This window comes from Rhinolophus sinicus, linkage group LG05 (genome assembly GCF_036562045.2).
Source record: "Rhinolophus sinicus isolate RSC01 linkage group LG05, ASM3656204v1, whole genome shotgun sequence".
Classification (NCBI taxonomy): Eukaryota; Metazoa; Chordata; class Mammalia; order Chiroptera; family Rhinolophidae; genus Rhinolophus; species Rhinolophus sinicus.
Window position 1 is genome coordinate 87,812,060 of NC_133755.1, and position 13,619 is coordinate 87,825,678.

At 42.1% G+C, this 13,619-nt stretch overlaps 1 protein-coding gene across 1 annotated transcript in view; it reads right to left on the minus strand.

Moving 5' to 3' along the window:
• Nucleotides 1-13,619, minus strand: part of TBC1D22B (TBC1 domain family member 22B) — a 54,628-nt gene that overhangs the window by 35,476 nt on the left and 5,533 nt on the right. The window contains exons 2-4 of the mRNA XM_074333930.1: nt 7,533-7,589; nt 651-1,068; nt 46-154 (exon numbers count right to left, since the gene is read on the minus strand). Coding sequence (XP_074190031.1) covers nt 46-154; nt 651-1,068; nt 7,533-7,589 — 584 coding nt within the window. The remainder of the gene's footprint in view (nt 1-45; nt 155-650; nt 1,069-7,532; nt 7,590-13,619) is intronic.

Consider the following 13,619-nt stretch of genomic DNA (forward strand, 5'->3'; position numbering starts at 1 on the left):
GCCAGTGTCCTGAAGACACAGAAGGGGAATCTCCTCCCGCTCCACCCAACCTGGTGGGACCCAGGGCCGTCAGGCCCATGTCACCCCCGTCCCTCAGGAACAGGACAATGACACCCTTATGCCCATGGCTGTTCCCCACGATGAGGAGGCCAACCTACAGCACCAGACGTTTGTGAAATTCAGCTGCTAACAACTTTCAATACATTAGTTAATATTCTTTTTTGTTTGTTTGTTTTTAATATATTTTATTTGGGAATATTGGGGGACACTGTGTTTCCCCAAGGCCCATCCGCTCCAAGCAGTCATCCCTCATCTAGTTGTGGAGGGCACAACTTACTGGACCATGTGGGATTCGAACTAGCAACCCTGCCATTCAGAGCTCGTGCTCTAACCAACTGAGCCATCCGGCCGACCCTAGTTAATATTCTTTAACCTGACCAGGCCTAAAACAATCAATGGGAAGCAATCAAACCACAAAAGTTCTGGACCCCCGTGTAGGGACAGGAAGAAGAGACTGCCAGGCAGCACCTCGGTGTCGGGCAGGGAAGGCCCAGGTCGCAGGGCCAGGCAGCCACTGAGGTGGAAGGAGCAAGGGCCGCTCATGCCCAGTGAGGCGCCCTGATGTCGGACCTGAGGCTCGCGCTCGCTTACGTATCATCCATTGGAAAATCTGAGTGACGCCCTAAAGACAAATGATTTTGGTTTACAACGCACTCCGCTGGGAAGGCTGCGGCTCTGAAGGGCAGCGGGACAGACTTACTGGCATTTCTGGACAGCTGGGCATCACTGCTGGACTTGATGACCTTGTAGCTGGCAGGGGTGTCGGATGCTGCTGACTGGCACCGTTCGGGTTTCACGCGCAGCTTGCTGTGGTTTTCCAGGACTTGGGCTGCGGTGGCCAAAGCAACTTTTGAGTTCAGAGTTTGGAAAGGAGGGGAGGAAAAGTCCTCTTCCTCATCATCGCCAACGTCCCAAGCGTCACTGGTATTCCGGGCAAACTCATGGAAACTGGAGGCCTTCTTATTCTTCATGGGAACTGCGCTGACTTTTGACCGTTCTTTAATGAAGCTTTAAGAAAGGAGACACGATTACCAAGGAATGGTCTGACCCCTCGTGCCAGCTTTACTTGCTTAATGTAATGTTAATAGTATTAGCAGCTATCTCATGTACAGTCATTACCTTCTCCAGATAAATCACACCCACATCCACTCCTCATCTAGATGCATCTAGACCAGTCTAGGCTGCAGAGACAGATGTGGCGAAGACAGCAGTGTTCCCCAAATGTTCCCTGTGCTCCTCTACCCTTCCCAGGCCCTTGAACTTAGGCAAGGCCATGTGACTTGCTCTGGCCAATGGGCTGAGGAGAGAGGTGAGGCAGTCACTTCCAAGCCCAAGTGTAAAAGAACAGGGGTGTGTTCTCTAGAATCTTTCCTCTACTGTGGGAAAGGAAGAGGATTCAGAGGGTGATGCCTCCTCAGCCTGGAACACAGAGGCTGCCCTCCATGCCCACCCAATTTCACTCTGGACGAGTGTTCCCTGTTTCCCCAAAAATAAGACCTGGCCTGACAATCAGCTCTAACGTGTCTTTTGGAACAAAAATTAATGAGACCCGGTATTATATTGTACTATACTATACATTCTATTCTATTCTATTCTATTCTATTCTATTCTATTCTATTCTATTCTATTCTATTCTATTCTATTCTGTTATATATTATAAAGACCCAGTCTTACATTATAGTAAAGTAAGACCGGGTCTTACATTAATTTTTGCTCGAAAAGACACATTAGAGCTGGTTGTCCAACTAGGTCTTATTTTCGGGGAAACACGGTAACATGAGCAAGAAACAAACCTTTGTCATGTCAACCCACTGAGATTTCAGAGTTAAGCTGGTAAGACAACATAACCTGAACTATTCCTCAGAGCAGGGCATAAACTACTGGTAGAACACGAGGTCATTTCAGGTAGTCCAAGTGTAGCATTAAACATTGAGTTCCAAAATGAACAAGTTGTCCTTTTCTATTCTGTTCAAGTCCTTCTGCTGACCTTGAGGAGATGGTTTCAGTTCAGTGCTATTCCGCCTTTAAGACAGTGTTTTTAACAAAGTGAGGGCAGCCTCAGGACCAACATATTTGCAAGCAACAGGACCTGGCTTAGAACTTAATTATAAAGATTGTTTTGGTTTTCACTGTGTTTATTTTTAAGGTTACTTTCTATTTTTGGCAAATGGTATTGGTTTTCCATTTATAAGTGATCACGTTTATTTTTGTAAATAAATCTAATTGAGTAAATGAGTTTATTTTTTTAAATGCATGTAGTAAATAATAGTACAGAATATGGCCAAAAAAATGGTGCAGATTTGGGGAACATTAGATTAACTCATTGAGGAAAGAAAGCCTAGTCCTGAGTCATATAGACCATTCCAATTTTCCTGAACTTTTCCTCTTTGTGTCTCTCTCCTATGGTCTGGGGGCCCTTATTCTGGATCCAGGGGACTATGTGGCTGGGACATTTCTAACTCAGTCTCCCCGAGCATCCCTCAGACCGCAAACAGGGAAGCAGAGGATGTGCTTTGTGTACATTTACACCTGGAGACTGGAATGCAATGGGCAAAAACATCATTAAAATGCCTTATTGTTCCCCCAACAAGGCAGGGCAACTCCAGAGTGAAAACAAGGCTCTGCCAGAGAGCGGCAGTTCCCCCATTTCCAAGAGATGTTTCTTCCTTTGGGTGGAGGTAGGTAGTCTAATAACTATACCATCTCCCTAGATGAGTCCAATTATTTATTCTGAAAGATAATATTAACATTGATACATACACACTGGTAACTCACAGCTCATCCGAATGTCCCTATTATTAACATCAAAAAAGGAGTCAGCTGTCACCGAGGGATTATTCTGAAACACTAATATCACACAGAGCAAAGGAAAACATATCACACTAATACAAGAGAGAACACAAGATTACAAGATGTAATGGCTCAAATATGATAGAAACAAGATACCATTTTCCACCCACTAAATTAGAAAAGATTTAAAGATGTGTTCTCTTTAGCTGACCAGGGTGTAGTGAGACCAGCTATCTAATACTGCAGGTGGTAGAGTATGTTGTACGACCTTCTGGAAAACAATCTGGCAACATACACACTATGAGCCTTAAAATGATTCATAATCTCTGACCATAGGAACATAATCAGAAAGTCAAACAAAAATGATCTAAAAGTTTATAGTGGTATTATTTTGGTTAAAAACTATAAATACACAGACATCTAGAAACTGGAAATGATGAAATAACTTATGGTTCAGCCACCAGATGGAATGTTATACTGCCAGTGAGAATCACATCTTGAAGGCTAGTTAATAACACTAGAAAACGATCCCGATAAAGTAAAACTTGGAACCAAATGATGCATTTTTAATGATCTCTATATTTATAAAAAAGTATAAGCATAGAAGTATATGCATAAACTGGGAAGAAAATGCATCAAAATGTTAACCGTGCTTATCTCTGGGCTGTAGAATTATAGGTGACATTTCATTCCATTTTTATACTTCTCGGAATTATTCATGTTTTTTACAATGAGCTTATTACTTTTATTATTCAGTGGAAAATGTTTTGTTGGCTTTCTTCAATTCCCAAAGTTAGAGTACTTATAAAGCTACTGAATGAATAATCGTAAACTAACGAATCAAAGAAAATAAAACTGAGGCAACGCAGTACAAATATCTGCATGTCAAAAGTCCCCCATGAGCCAGAAGGCAAATTATTCCTCTGCAGACCTGCTGAGGCCGCAGGTTCTGGACTCATCACTGTGGCTGCCTCTCCCCTGTAAAGGGGACCCGGGCTCCCCAACCTGCAGCACACACCGCAGAGGGGCCGCTGCCAAGAACAAACAGGCAGATGTGTAAGAACGATCAGTCATCGATGAAACACTGCGCAGGAGTACGTGGTGATTATTACTGTTCTCCTCTTTGAGGCCACGCGTACCTCAAGATTGCACATAATGAATCCTACAGAGTGACAGGGAGCGCTTTGGATCGCAAGGTTAACTACTGGTTTTTTCTGGTTGATGTTTCCTAAATATCCTCTTCATGTTTTGAGGATTCTTTAAATAAACCATCAAACCAAGAAGCTGAATTCTAACTCAGGTCGAAGAACGGACTGGGTGCTGACAGTGTAACACTGGGTGAAGCTCATGCACAGCCTGGACTGAACTACAACACACACCGAGGGACGGCTGTGCTGAGGGTCAGGTTCTAACGGACGCTGAGCTCCCTGTACAAGTGAAGGAGGTAAGTCAGCTGCATGCCGGGTCCATGAGCGTTGGCTATATTTTTCTCTACACCTTTTTTTTATGCATTTAAAGTATTTCATTACATTTTTTAAGCAGATGGAGATTCAGTATAAGGGAACTAGATTAAGAAGTACTCAGATGAAGGCTTCTGCAAATAGAAATTGGAAGGACACATTCCAACACAATGAAGAGAAAAGAAGGGAGGAAAGGCTCCCATTCTCTGTGACAGAAAGACAAGAGCGAGTCAAAGCAGAGCATTGTGAGGCTGCTAGAAATTATTTTATGGACACCTACTCCCACAAAACCCCAAACTCAACCAACCAGTTAGAAAAGTCAGCTTTGTCCTGAGGACGAGGCCTCATGGAAGGAGCTGGTCTCACCGACACGGGTGGGAGTCTGAGGATAGAAGAAGGTCGCTGAGAACCACTCACAAGAATGGAAGAGGAGAGCGAGAGTGAAAGGTACCGGGGTCACCAATGAGAGAAAGCAGCAAATCTACAGACCAGTGACAGTGATGGGAAGATTTTAGGCTTTGAAGATTATCCACATTTATTCATTTTGTTCTCTCCAAGAGATAATATAAATTCACATGTACATAACGGTTAACATTTATAGGCTATTTACTAGGGGCCAGGCTCTGTGCTAATACTTACACATACCCATTTTCTTACTAATGCTCACTCATAATTCTATGAGGTACTATTATTATTCTTCCCTTGTACAGATGAGGAAACTGAGGCTGACTGAGGTAATGGGCAGGCAGCGAAGTCTGGGCTCCAATCCACCAGGCCTACCTGACCGCAGAGCTAGCGCGCACGCTCTAACTCCTCTACCTAGAAAACCTGTTACAAAGAAGAGGGGCAGGTGAGGCCTAGTAGGATATGCAGCCTGGAGGAGGAGCAGCCACACACACTGGGCAGGTAACAGCACAGCGAGAATCTCCCCAGTGCGCACGGATGGCCCTGCCTCTCTCGTCTGGTGGAAATAACCTCCTGGGCCTTGTAGGAACAACTTCCTGTCTACACGGAACGGGCTGTTTATGTTCGCAGCCAGAATGAGAAGAAGCCACATCTAGGGATGTGGCCTTTGGAGGAGAAACGTCTCTTCCCTTTTGACCCCAGGAGTCACGGTAAAAAAAAAACACCAATCTAGGCAATTCTAGCTTGGGGTGCCTGTGGTTTATAGGCTGCCTCATTTTAACATGGTCCCAACTAAGTTCTACCTAACCGAAGGGGGGCTTGAAGTTCAACCAGGGTTATTTAAACAGAACGGTGTCAAAGTTACAACCAAACTGGCCTCTGACGGACACCTTTCCTTCCCTCCTTACAACTGGGTGCCAAATTAGAGCTTAAAAAGCACTTTCTCATTTAATCCTTGCAACAACTCTGTGAGGTGAGTCTGATTATTTCCATTTCATGGATGAGGAAACTAAAGCTCAGACAGGTTATGTGTCCAAGATCATGGAACTAGTAAGTAGTCAAGAAAAAGGGATTCGAGAAGCACAAGTGAAACTAAAAACTTACAAAACCATAATAAATGGCACATTTATTATGAGAGAAACATAGCTGTTTGGTGAATAATAACTGCTTAAATGTTAATACAAACACCTACGGATATTTTGAAAAAGAGTGGCTCCACGTTATATTGGTTTCGGAAACCACAATCAATCATTCTGAAAGCTGATTAATACTACACGGTTTTACTGATATGGCCATTCACTTAATAGAAATACGACACAAATTTATTAAGAAAAATAATGTTTGACACAAGAAAGGGATGTGAAACAAGTGGGGAATTTAGCAACATTCAAATAAATCCAATCATCTCAATAACTAGTGTGGCTTCATATGAAACTAGCTTTGTAATCTGGAACTAAGATAGCACCTCGGTACAGCATATATACAGGTATAGGAACTAGGACAGCATTTTTCTAGGTATTCAAAATACTTCAATGTACGTATCTTTACTTCCCTATCGACTGTGAAGGAAGAAAGGGCGGACATTATTAAACAGGCCCCAGGAGGATGAGAACCTAGGTCTCCTGCACCTCTCAAATCATTCGGTTTTCACCACAAACTACAGTTTTCATAAAAATAAGTCTCTAAGATTAAGCGCAGCCAAAGATGGAGGCCAGAGTTCTCAGAAAATCTGAGAAGGTGACCATCTCCTCACTGAAGTTCATTGCGGCTCAGTGACAGCCCGTCAGAGGAAGTTGTGATAAAGTGATATTGGGGGTATCGATATAGCCACACATCTTGGATTAAGTAGGGCCTCTGTTGTATTTGAAGATAATTTATTAGAATTTTACTAGAGAACTAGCCTCCAGGGAGCTTTTCACTCTGTTGTATGGCTGGGTTTCCTTGAACATGGCAAAGAGAGGACCTGAGGAAAACCAGCCCTAGAGTTATATTCTGTTTGCCCCATTTCTCAGAGTGTAAGTGAGGAGAAGGTGGGAGACCTATCTATGTTCAAAAGCGATGGGCCCCAGAATCCAGGTCTCCTGCTAGAAGAAGGTCATCAATCATCCAATTTCAGGACAATACTTAATCAATAAAGATCTTTTCAGCAGGACGGAGAGTTCAATATCAAACCCTACATACACTCATTTCCAATATGTTAGGTCTCTGAATGTTAGAGACCTTGACTAAATGTGAGGTCTCTGAATGTCAGGTCTCAGAGACCCTGACTCACAGACAGAGCCATGTCTGCAAGAAAACAGCAGAATGTCTGTTGTCTGCACCTGCAGACACAGCCCAACTTGCGACAACAGAAAACGCCACAAAACAGCTACTGGCTTGCAGGCGGTCAGCGTTTTCTAGTCAAACAAGGCTATACTGTCAGCACAGCCCCTATAAAACCCCCCTTACCCCCTCCTTGCGGGCTGCAAGTCTCCTTTAGACACGCAGCCCGGGCTGTAGCCATCTTTGCTCAGCCCGATAGACTTTCTCCTAGTAAAATAGACTTTCTCTTAATAAACTTTCTTAACTTGCCTGATCGTGGGCATTCCTTTACTGGCCAACCTATCACAATGTAGGGGAAAAATATTGGCAGTGAATTAATTTCTCACTTAGTAACAGACTGTTTAGAGGTAAGAAGATTGCTTATCTATTGATCCAAAAGAGAGCAGAGGAGAAGCTAGAAAAGATCACAATGGAAACTGTCATTTCAACAAAGTAGGGGAGGATTTGGGGGTGATGGAAGAAGTACCTGCATGAAAGGAAAACATCTTGACTTACTTTTTGGTGAGCCGAGGGTCCAGAGGCGGGTGCTGTGCTCCGTACACAGGCTGGATGCTGAAAGCAGAACAAAGGAAGCTGTCAGGACACTAAATACGTTGGATGAGTACCATCTACATCGCAGATTCGGAAGGGACTGAGAAACAGCTCCCCTCCAAGAACAACTATACCCAATCCATTCCCAAAAGATAGCAAACGGCTATTTAAAAACAAGTCTTTGAGCACATTCATCTTCCCTGGTGAGGTTTCAGTGCCTTACATACATTATGTCAGGAGGTCCTATCTGTAAAGAAGGCAGCACGGAAAGGTTAACGGGCTTTAGAGCTGGAGAGAGCCGAGTTCGAATGCCAGTTCTGGCATCTACTACCTCTATAAACTTGCACTAAATACTTGACCACTTTGAACCTGTTTTCTTATCTGTAAAATGGAAATATCACCTACCCCAAAGGATCGCTTGGGCTAAAAGGCAATGAACAACACTACACATCAACCGGGGAGCTCTCACACAGGGCTGGCGGGGGATAAAGCGATACAACCCACTTTAAAAAACAGTTTGGGGCGGTTGGATGGCTCAGTTGGTTAAAGCGGAGGTGATGGTTCAATTCTCACATTGGATGGTCAGCGGTGTCCCCTGCAACTAGATTGAAAATGGCGACCGGACTTGGAGCTGAGCTGCGCCCTCCACAACTAGATTGAAGGCCAACGACTTGGAGCTAATGGGTCACCTGAAAAACACACTGTTCCCCAATATTCCCCAATAAAAAATTACAAAACAACAACAACAGTTTGGCCATATCTAGGAAGAATGAAATGTGTATACCCTAAGACCCAGTATTTTCACTCCCAAGTCTGTACCTTAAGAAAAATATACACATATCTGTACCAGGAGACATATATAAAATGATTCATAGCATCATGGTTTCTTTTAGCCCCAAACTAGAAATAACCCAAGAGTCCATCAACAGAGAAATAAACTGTAATATGTTCATATAATAGACTATCACACAGCAACGTAAATTGTGAAGTAGGGCTGCAAGTAACAATGTGAATGAATGTTACAAGTGTCACGTTGAGCAAAAAACAAAGGATAAAAGAGTAAATACTGTATGATTCTATTTATATACACTTCAAGCACTGGAAAAATGATTTGTATTGTTTAGGACGCATCCATTGTGGCACCATCATAAAGAAAGCAGAGACATTAACATAAAGACTGTGGTTGTCTTGGGGGAAGGAAGGAGGGTGACAGAGAACAGACACAAGGTGGCTTGTGGGTGCTCATTTCTGGGGTGTTCACTTTGTGATTATTCATCAAGCTCTCATACCACACAATTATTTCATGTCCTTTTCTGGAATAGTTCATACACACACAAAAGTGACCCAAGAATAACTACATATCAAGCCAAACTGTTGTTCAAGAACAAAGGTGACAGAAAAACAGGTTTCGACATATAAGAACTCAGGGAATATGGTTTCCTTAACTCCTTGCTGAAGAAACTACTAGAGGAAAAACTTCAATTGACAATGAGATAAATGTAGAAATTATGACAAAAGGACTGGAGGAGAACACTTAATTAATTTAACCTTAAGACTACGTCTTAAATTTGAGGCTTTATGGTTGCAGAAGAAAATGTAAAAATAATGTAACTGGCAAATATTAAAATGGGATGGAGGAAAAGTGGACGAACGAGTATGTACGCTGAGTTCATCTTTTACTGGCCAGGCTGAAAAAAGGTCTTTAAGGCTGATAGCTCAAGTAATAGAGGCATAAGTATGTTTTAAGATATAAAATAAAACAATCAACAAAAGCAGGAGGTGAGGGGGCAGGAAATATAACTACTAATTTCATCATTGCTCATGGTAGGGAGTCAATAGATTATTTTCTGAAGAAATATGGTATAAAGTTATATTATAAACACGATCATTAGAATAAGAGGATAAGCCTGCCAAATTATCAGAATATACACCTCCCAAAGCAAGGTCAGTCCTTATACTGAAAGATTATTTTAAAGAAATATTAAAAATAGAACTAAGACCAAATATATCAATCATCCCAGTAAATATAAATGGTCTGAACTTACCGACTAAAAGACAAAGAATTATTATCAATGGGGGACTAGTTAAATAAATTACAGTACATCTGTTAAAAAGAATGAGGCAGTTCTATATGCATTGACAAAAAAACAAACTAAGCACTTATTGAAAAAAGATGTAGAACTGTATGCGTAATATGCCACCATTTCTGTAAAAAACTTTAAAATAAAACATATCCACATATTCACATATAATTAGGTCTATGTATAAAGTACCTCTGAAAGAACACACAAGACACCAGTCGAAGTGGTTTGGAAGAGGAACTGGATGACTCAGGGACCCGGTGGCAAAGAGACTTAGTTTTCACAGCAAACCTTTCCGTACCTTTCTCAATTAGCATCATGCACATGTATCACCTGTGCAAGAAATGAATTGAGCAATCTTAAGACGGTTGGGAGGATTCAGTGGGACAATGTGTAAAAAGCCCCTTTCACACAATTCCCGGTGCGTGATAATACCAGCAGGCAGTGAGGTGGATTTGCCAACGCTAGAATGCTACCCAGCACACACTCAGTGCCCAAGAAATGTTTGTTTTCTTTTTCCCTCTCATTTTTGTAATTCATTCCTTACCCAACATTAGAAAATAGAACAACTTTACCAAGCACTTATTTGACATAACAGACGTGACCCTAAGTTGCTTTTAAATGAAAATGGAACCAATTCAATCATTTTCACACTGACTTGTACTATTAATAAGATTCCAGACGGAATGTTCTTGTGTACAGATCTTTAGTTATGGATATGATCCTTGCCTTTCTAGATAGAAAATCTCTCCTCCCTAAGTTTCTCTGAAAGGTTGTTAAGTAATCTGTAAACAAATCATTATATATACAACTACAGAAATACAAACAATGCTACTTGAATGTGTTCACAGGGTTTCTTAGGCAAAGGAAAGGAGAGAGAAAATAAGAAGGATCAAAGAATAATGGGTAAGTTTGGCTTACAGAGGAAAGGCTTAGACATATATTAAAACACAGACTAAAACACCAAAAGGGCCACTGTTGTATATTTTAACATTTGTAAATACTCTAAGACGAGTACACTTGAAGTCTCCAAGTTCACAAGCCTCTTTGTAGTAAAATATAAAGATCAGAGGATAAATTGCAGGAAGTTTGCAACAGGCCAGTTAGGTAAGGTGTCGGGGTAGAAAAATAAGAGGGGACCCTTAGATTCTCTCCTTAGAAGAAAGACTAGCACTGGCCAGTAATCCATGCAGACAAAAAGCTGTCCTAACGGTGCCTTTGGCCTAAGCGCCAAAGGCCATCAATTACTATCCAGGAAAGAGAATTTAAAATCATGGTAGACGGTTTCTTTTAAAAATGTCAGCCCAACGCTGGCACAGCCAGAAAGGCCAAATGATGGATTTTATCAGCAAGGGTGTCAGAGCCCAAACAGAATTTGTTAACATATTCTTGAACCAAACTATGCTGTTTCTGTACCTGGAACATTTTGTATAATTAATCAGTTTATTGAATCTCAAAAAGGACAGGCAAGAAGTTAGAAAAGGATAAGAAACTGAGATAATCACAGAGACTAAACAACGATAAACTAAGAGCCTGGCGACTGAAGTGCTCGATTTCCTGGCACTTATAACTGACCCATCAGCCTGTACCATCTCTACCCCCCAAATCCAAACTCAACGCTCCAGCACGCTGGTCTCCACTCCACCTTCCAAACACCTTACTGACTAAATCAGGCTCTTCTCACTACCCCCTTTTCAAAATCGTGTCCATCCTGAAACATTCCCTTCAAATTCCACACACCCCTCAAGTCCCCCCACCATGAGACTTTCTCTGACCCCACACCCAGCGCCCACTAACCCATGTCCTCTCTGATTCCCTAAAATACATGAATCAGGGCTTATAGTGCTTTTAAAAAATAAACTGTTAAAAAAAATTAAACTATACTTAGATCATAATATAAGGCTCTTCATATTCATCAGCTAAATAAGAAATAAGACATTATGGAGAGGAAACCCCTCCCTCCCTTCCTAGAAAGCCATTTTATTGAATCTGGCATTTTTCACCCTCGTTTTTGTTTTCACATTTTTATTTCTTAGGTATATATCCCTAAACAATTTATATAGTATTGTTTTGTATACTTTTAAAACTTTATATAAATGGCATCACACTGTATATATGACTTATTCTGACTCTAAATCATAAATGCTACTTTAAATATTACTTAATTTCATGATGGCTGACTGATGTCTCCAACACAAATTTTAAAAAAATTAGCTCCAAAAAAGTATAGAAGCCATTTAATTCACATTTTCAAACACAAAAAAAAAGTACAGAGAAAAATATAACACACATCCATGAACCCCTCAATCTGATCTAACAAATGTTAACATTTGCCACATTTCTTTTCTTAAGAAAATAAAGCATTAGAGAGACGACAGAAGTCCCAGTGCCGTCCTGGGATCCTGTTTCCCTTTCTTCCCAAGAGACAACCACTATCCTGAACTGGGTATGAAATCCTCCCATCTGTTTTCATACTTTTACTTGTATGCATGTGTCCATAAACAACATACAATACGTTCTTATGTTTTAAAACTTTACATATATTGCACACTGGACATACCGTTCTGTATCTTACTTTTCTCACTCAACAATATGTTTCCACCCAGCTCCACTTTTACGTTTTTCTGAAGGTAAATAATACACAGCATCCTCACCAGGAAGCCACCTGCCAAGTCGATTTTCAGCTTCTAAAGAGCAGGGCTGGGGCACGTCTGTTTCTGTAGCCCCCTCACCGCCTGGCAGAGCACGACGTACACCAACAGGCCCCTAAACAACACTTATTGAGTGAAGATTGGAACTGCACAAAACTCAGGCCTGTTTTAAGCGGACTCTACTTCACAAAGACCTAAAACCAGAGGCAAACACGCTGCATCGCAGAGAAATCACACCGCAGACACAGAGAAAATGCCACAGGATGGGCTGCAACCAAGACAAAAAGGGGCAAAAACCCCGGGCAACCTCCGTTATTTTCTTTAATAAAATGACACCACAGAACGCACTGGCACAGCTGGTTTATGTAGTTGGAACAGTGCAAACACCTTGGTAGGAAAAACCAACAGGTGTTTGCTTGGTGGTGACAGAGGAGCTAAAGCAAAGAAGGGCACAGAGCGATCGGACTGAAAACCAAACGTGCTGACAACTGACTCAGGTCACGCACTCACGGGATGGAAGTCTTCCAGTACTGGGGTGTGCGGGGTTCCGGTGATGATTTAGTATCTTCTAGTCACTTACTTTATCGGTCACACATTTCCAAGTGAGAACAGGTTGTAAGGTACCCGCCTAGATAGGCTGGGACCATGACGCAGAGTCTACTGTCAGATCCATTAATGTTATGAAAATGACCAAAGTGACAGAAGGCTCCTAAGTGATTCAAGTGATTAGACACTTTTCTCAACTTCTGTGAACGCTAAACAGAGTTCCTCAAATTTAACAAAGACTTTTGCTTAAAAAGAGGGAGAAGTGCTTCCCAGAACGACTGGAAATGAGAACGTGGGAAACGAGCCAGGACTTGGCTCACATGTGTCTCTCCTATTTCAAGTCTCATCCACATCTTTTCACCGGAAGTGTCCACACCCTGGAATGGATGAGGTGTTTGGCAGAGGGCGTCTTAACCTCAGCACAGACTGAGGGAAGGGGAAGCAGCAGTAGAGAGAGCCCGGATAGACCAGGAGTCAAGAAATCTACAGTGTGATTTGTGGCCAGTCACCTCCCCTCTGCCCTCAGCCTCCCCAGTGCAGGGGTCTTAGCGCCGAGTCTAACGTCCTACAATTTCATGACGCTCAGATGGTCAGCAGGGCCAGCAAGTCACCACTTTCCAAAGCACAAGACAGAAAAGCCCACCTCCCGCCACCCCACCCCCACCCACACCCCCTCATCTGCTTTTACCTATGAATCCTGTCTGGTGTGGGTGACAGAGCAAGAGAAATAGCCAATGACACGAGCTGGAGTTGGTAAGTTTAAACATAACACT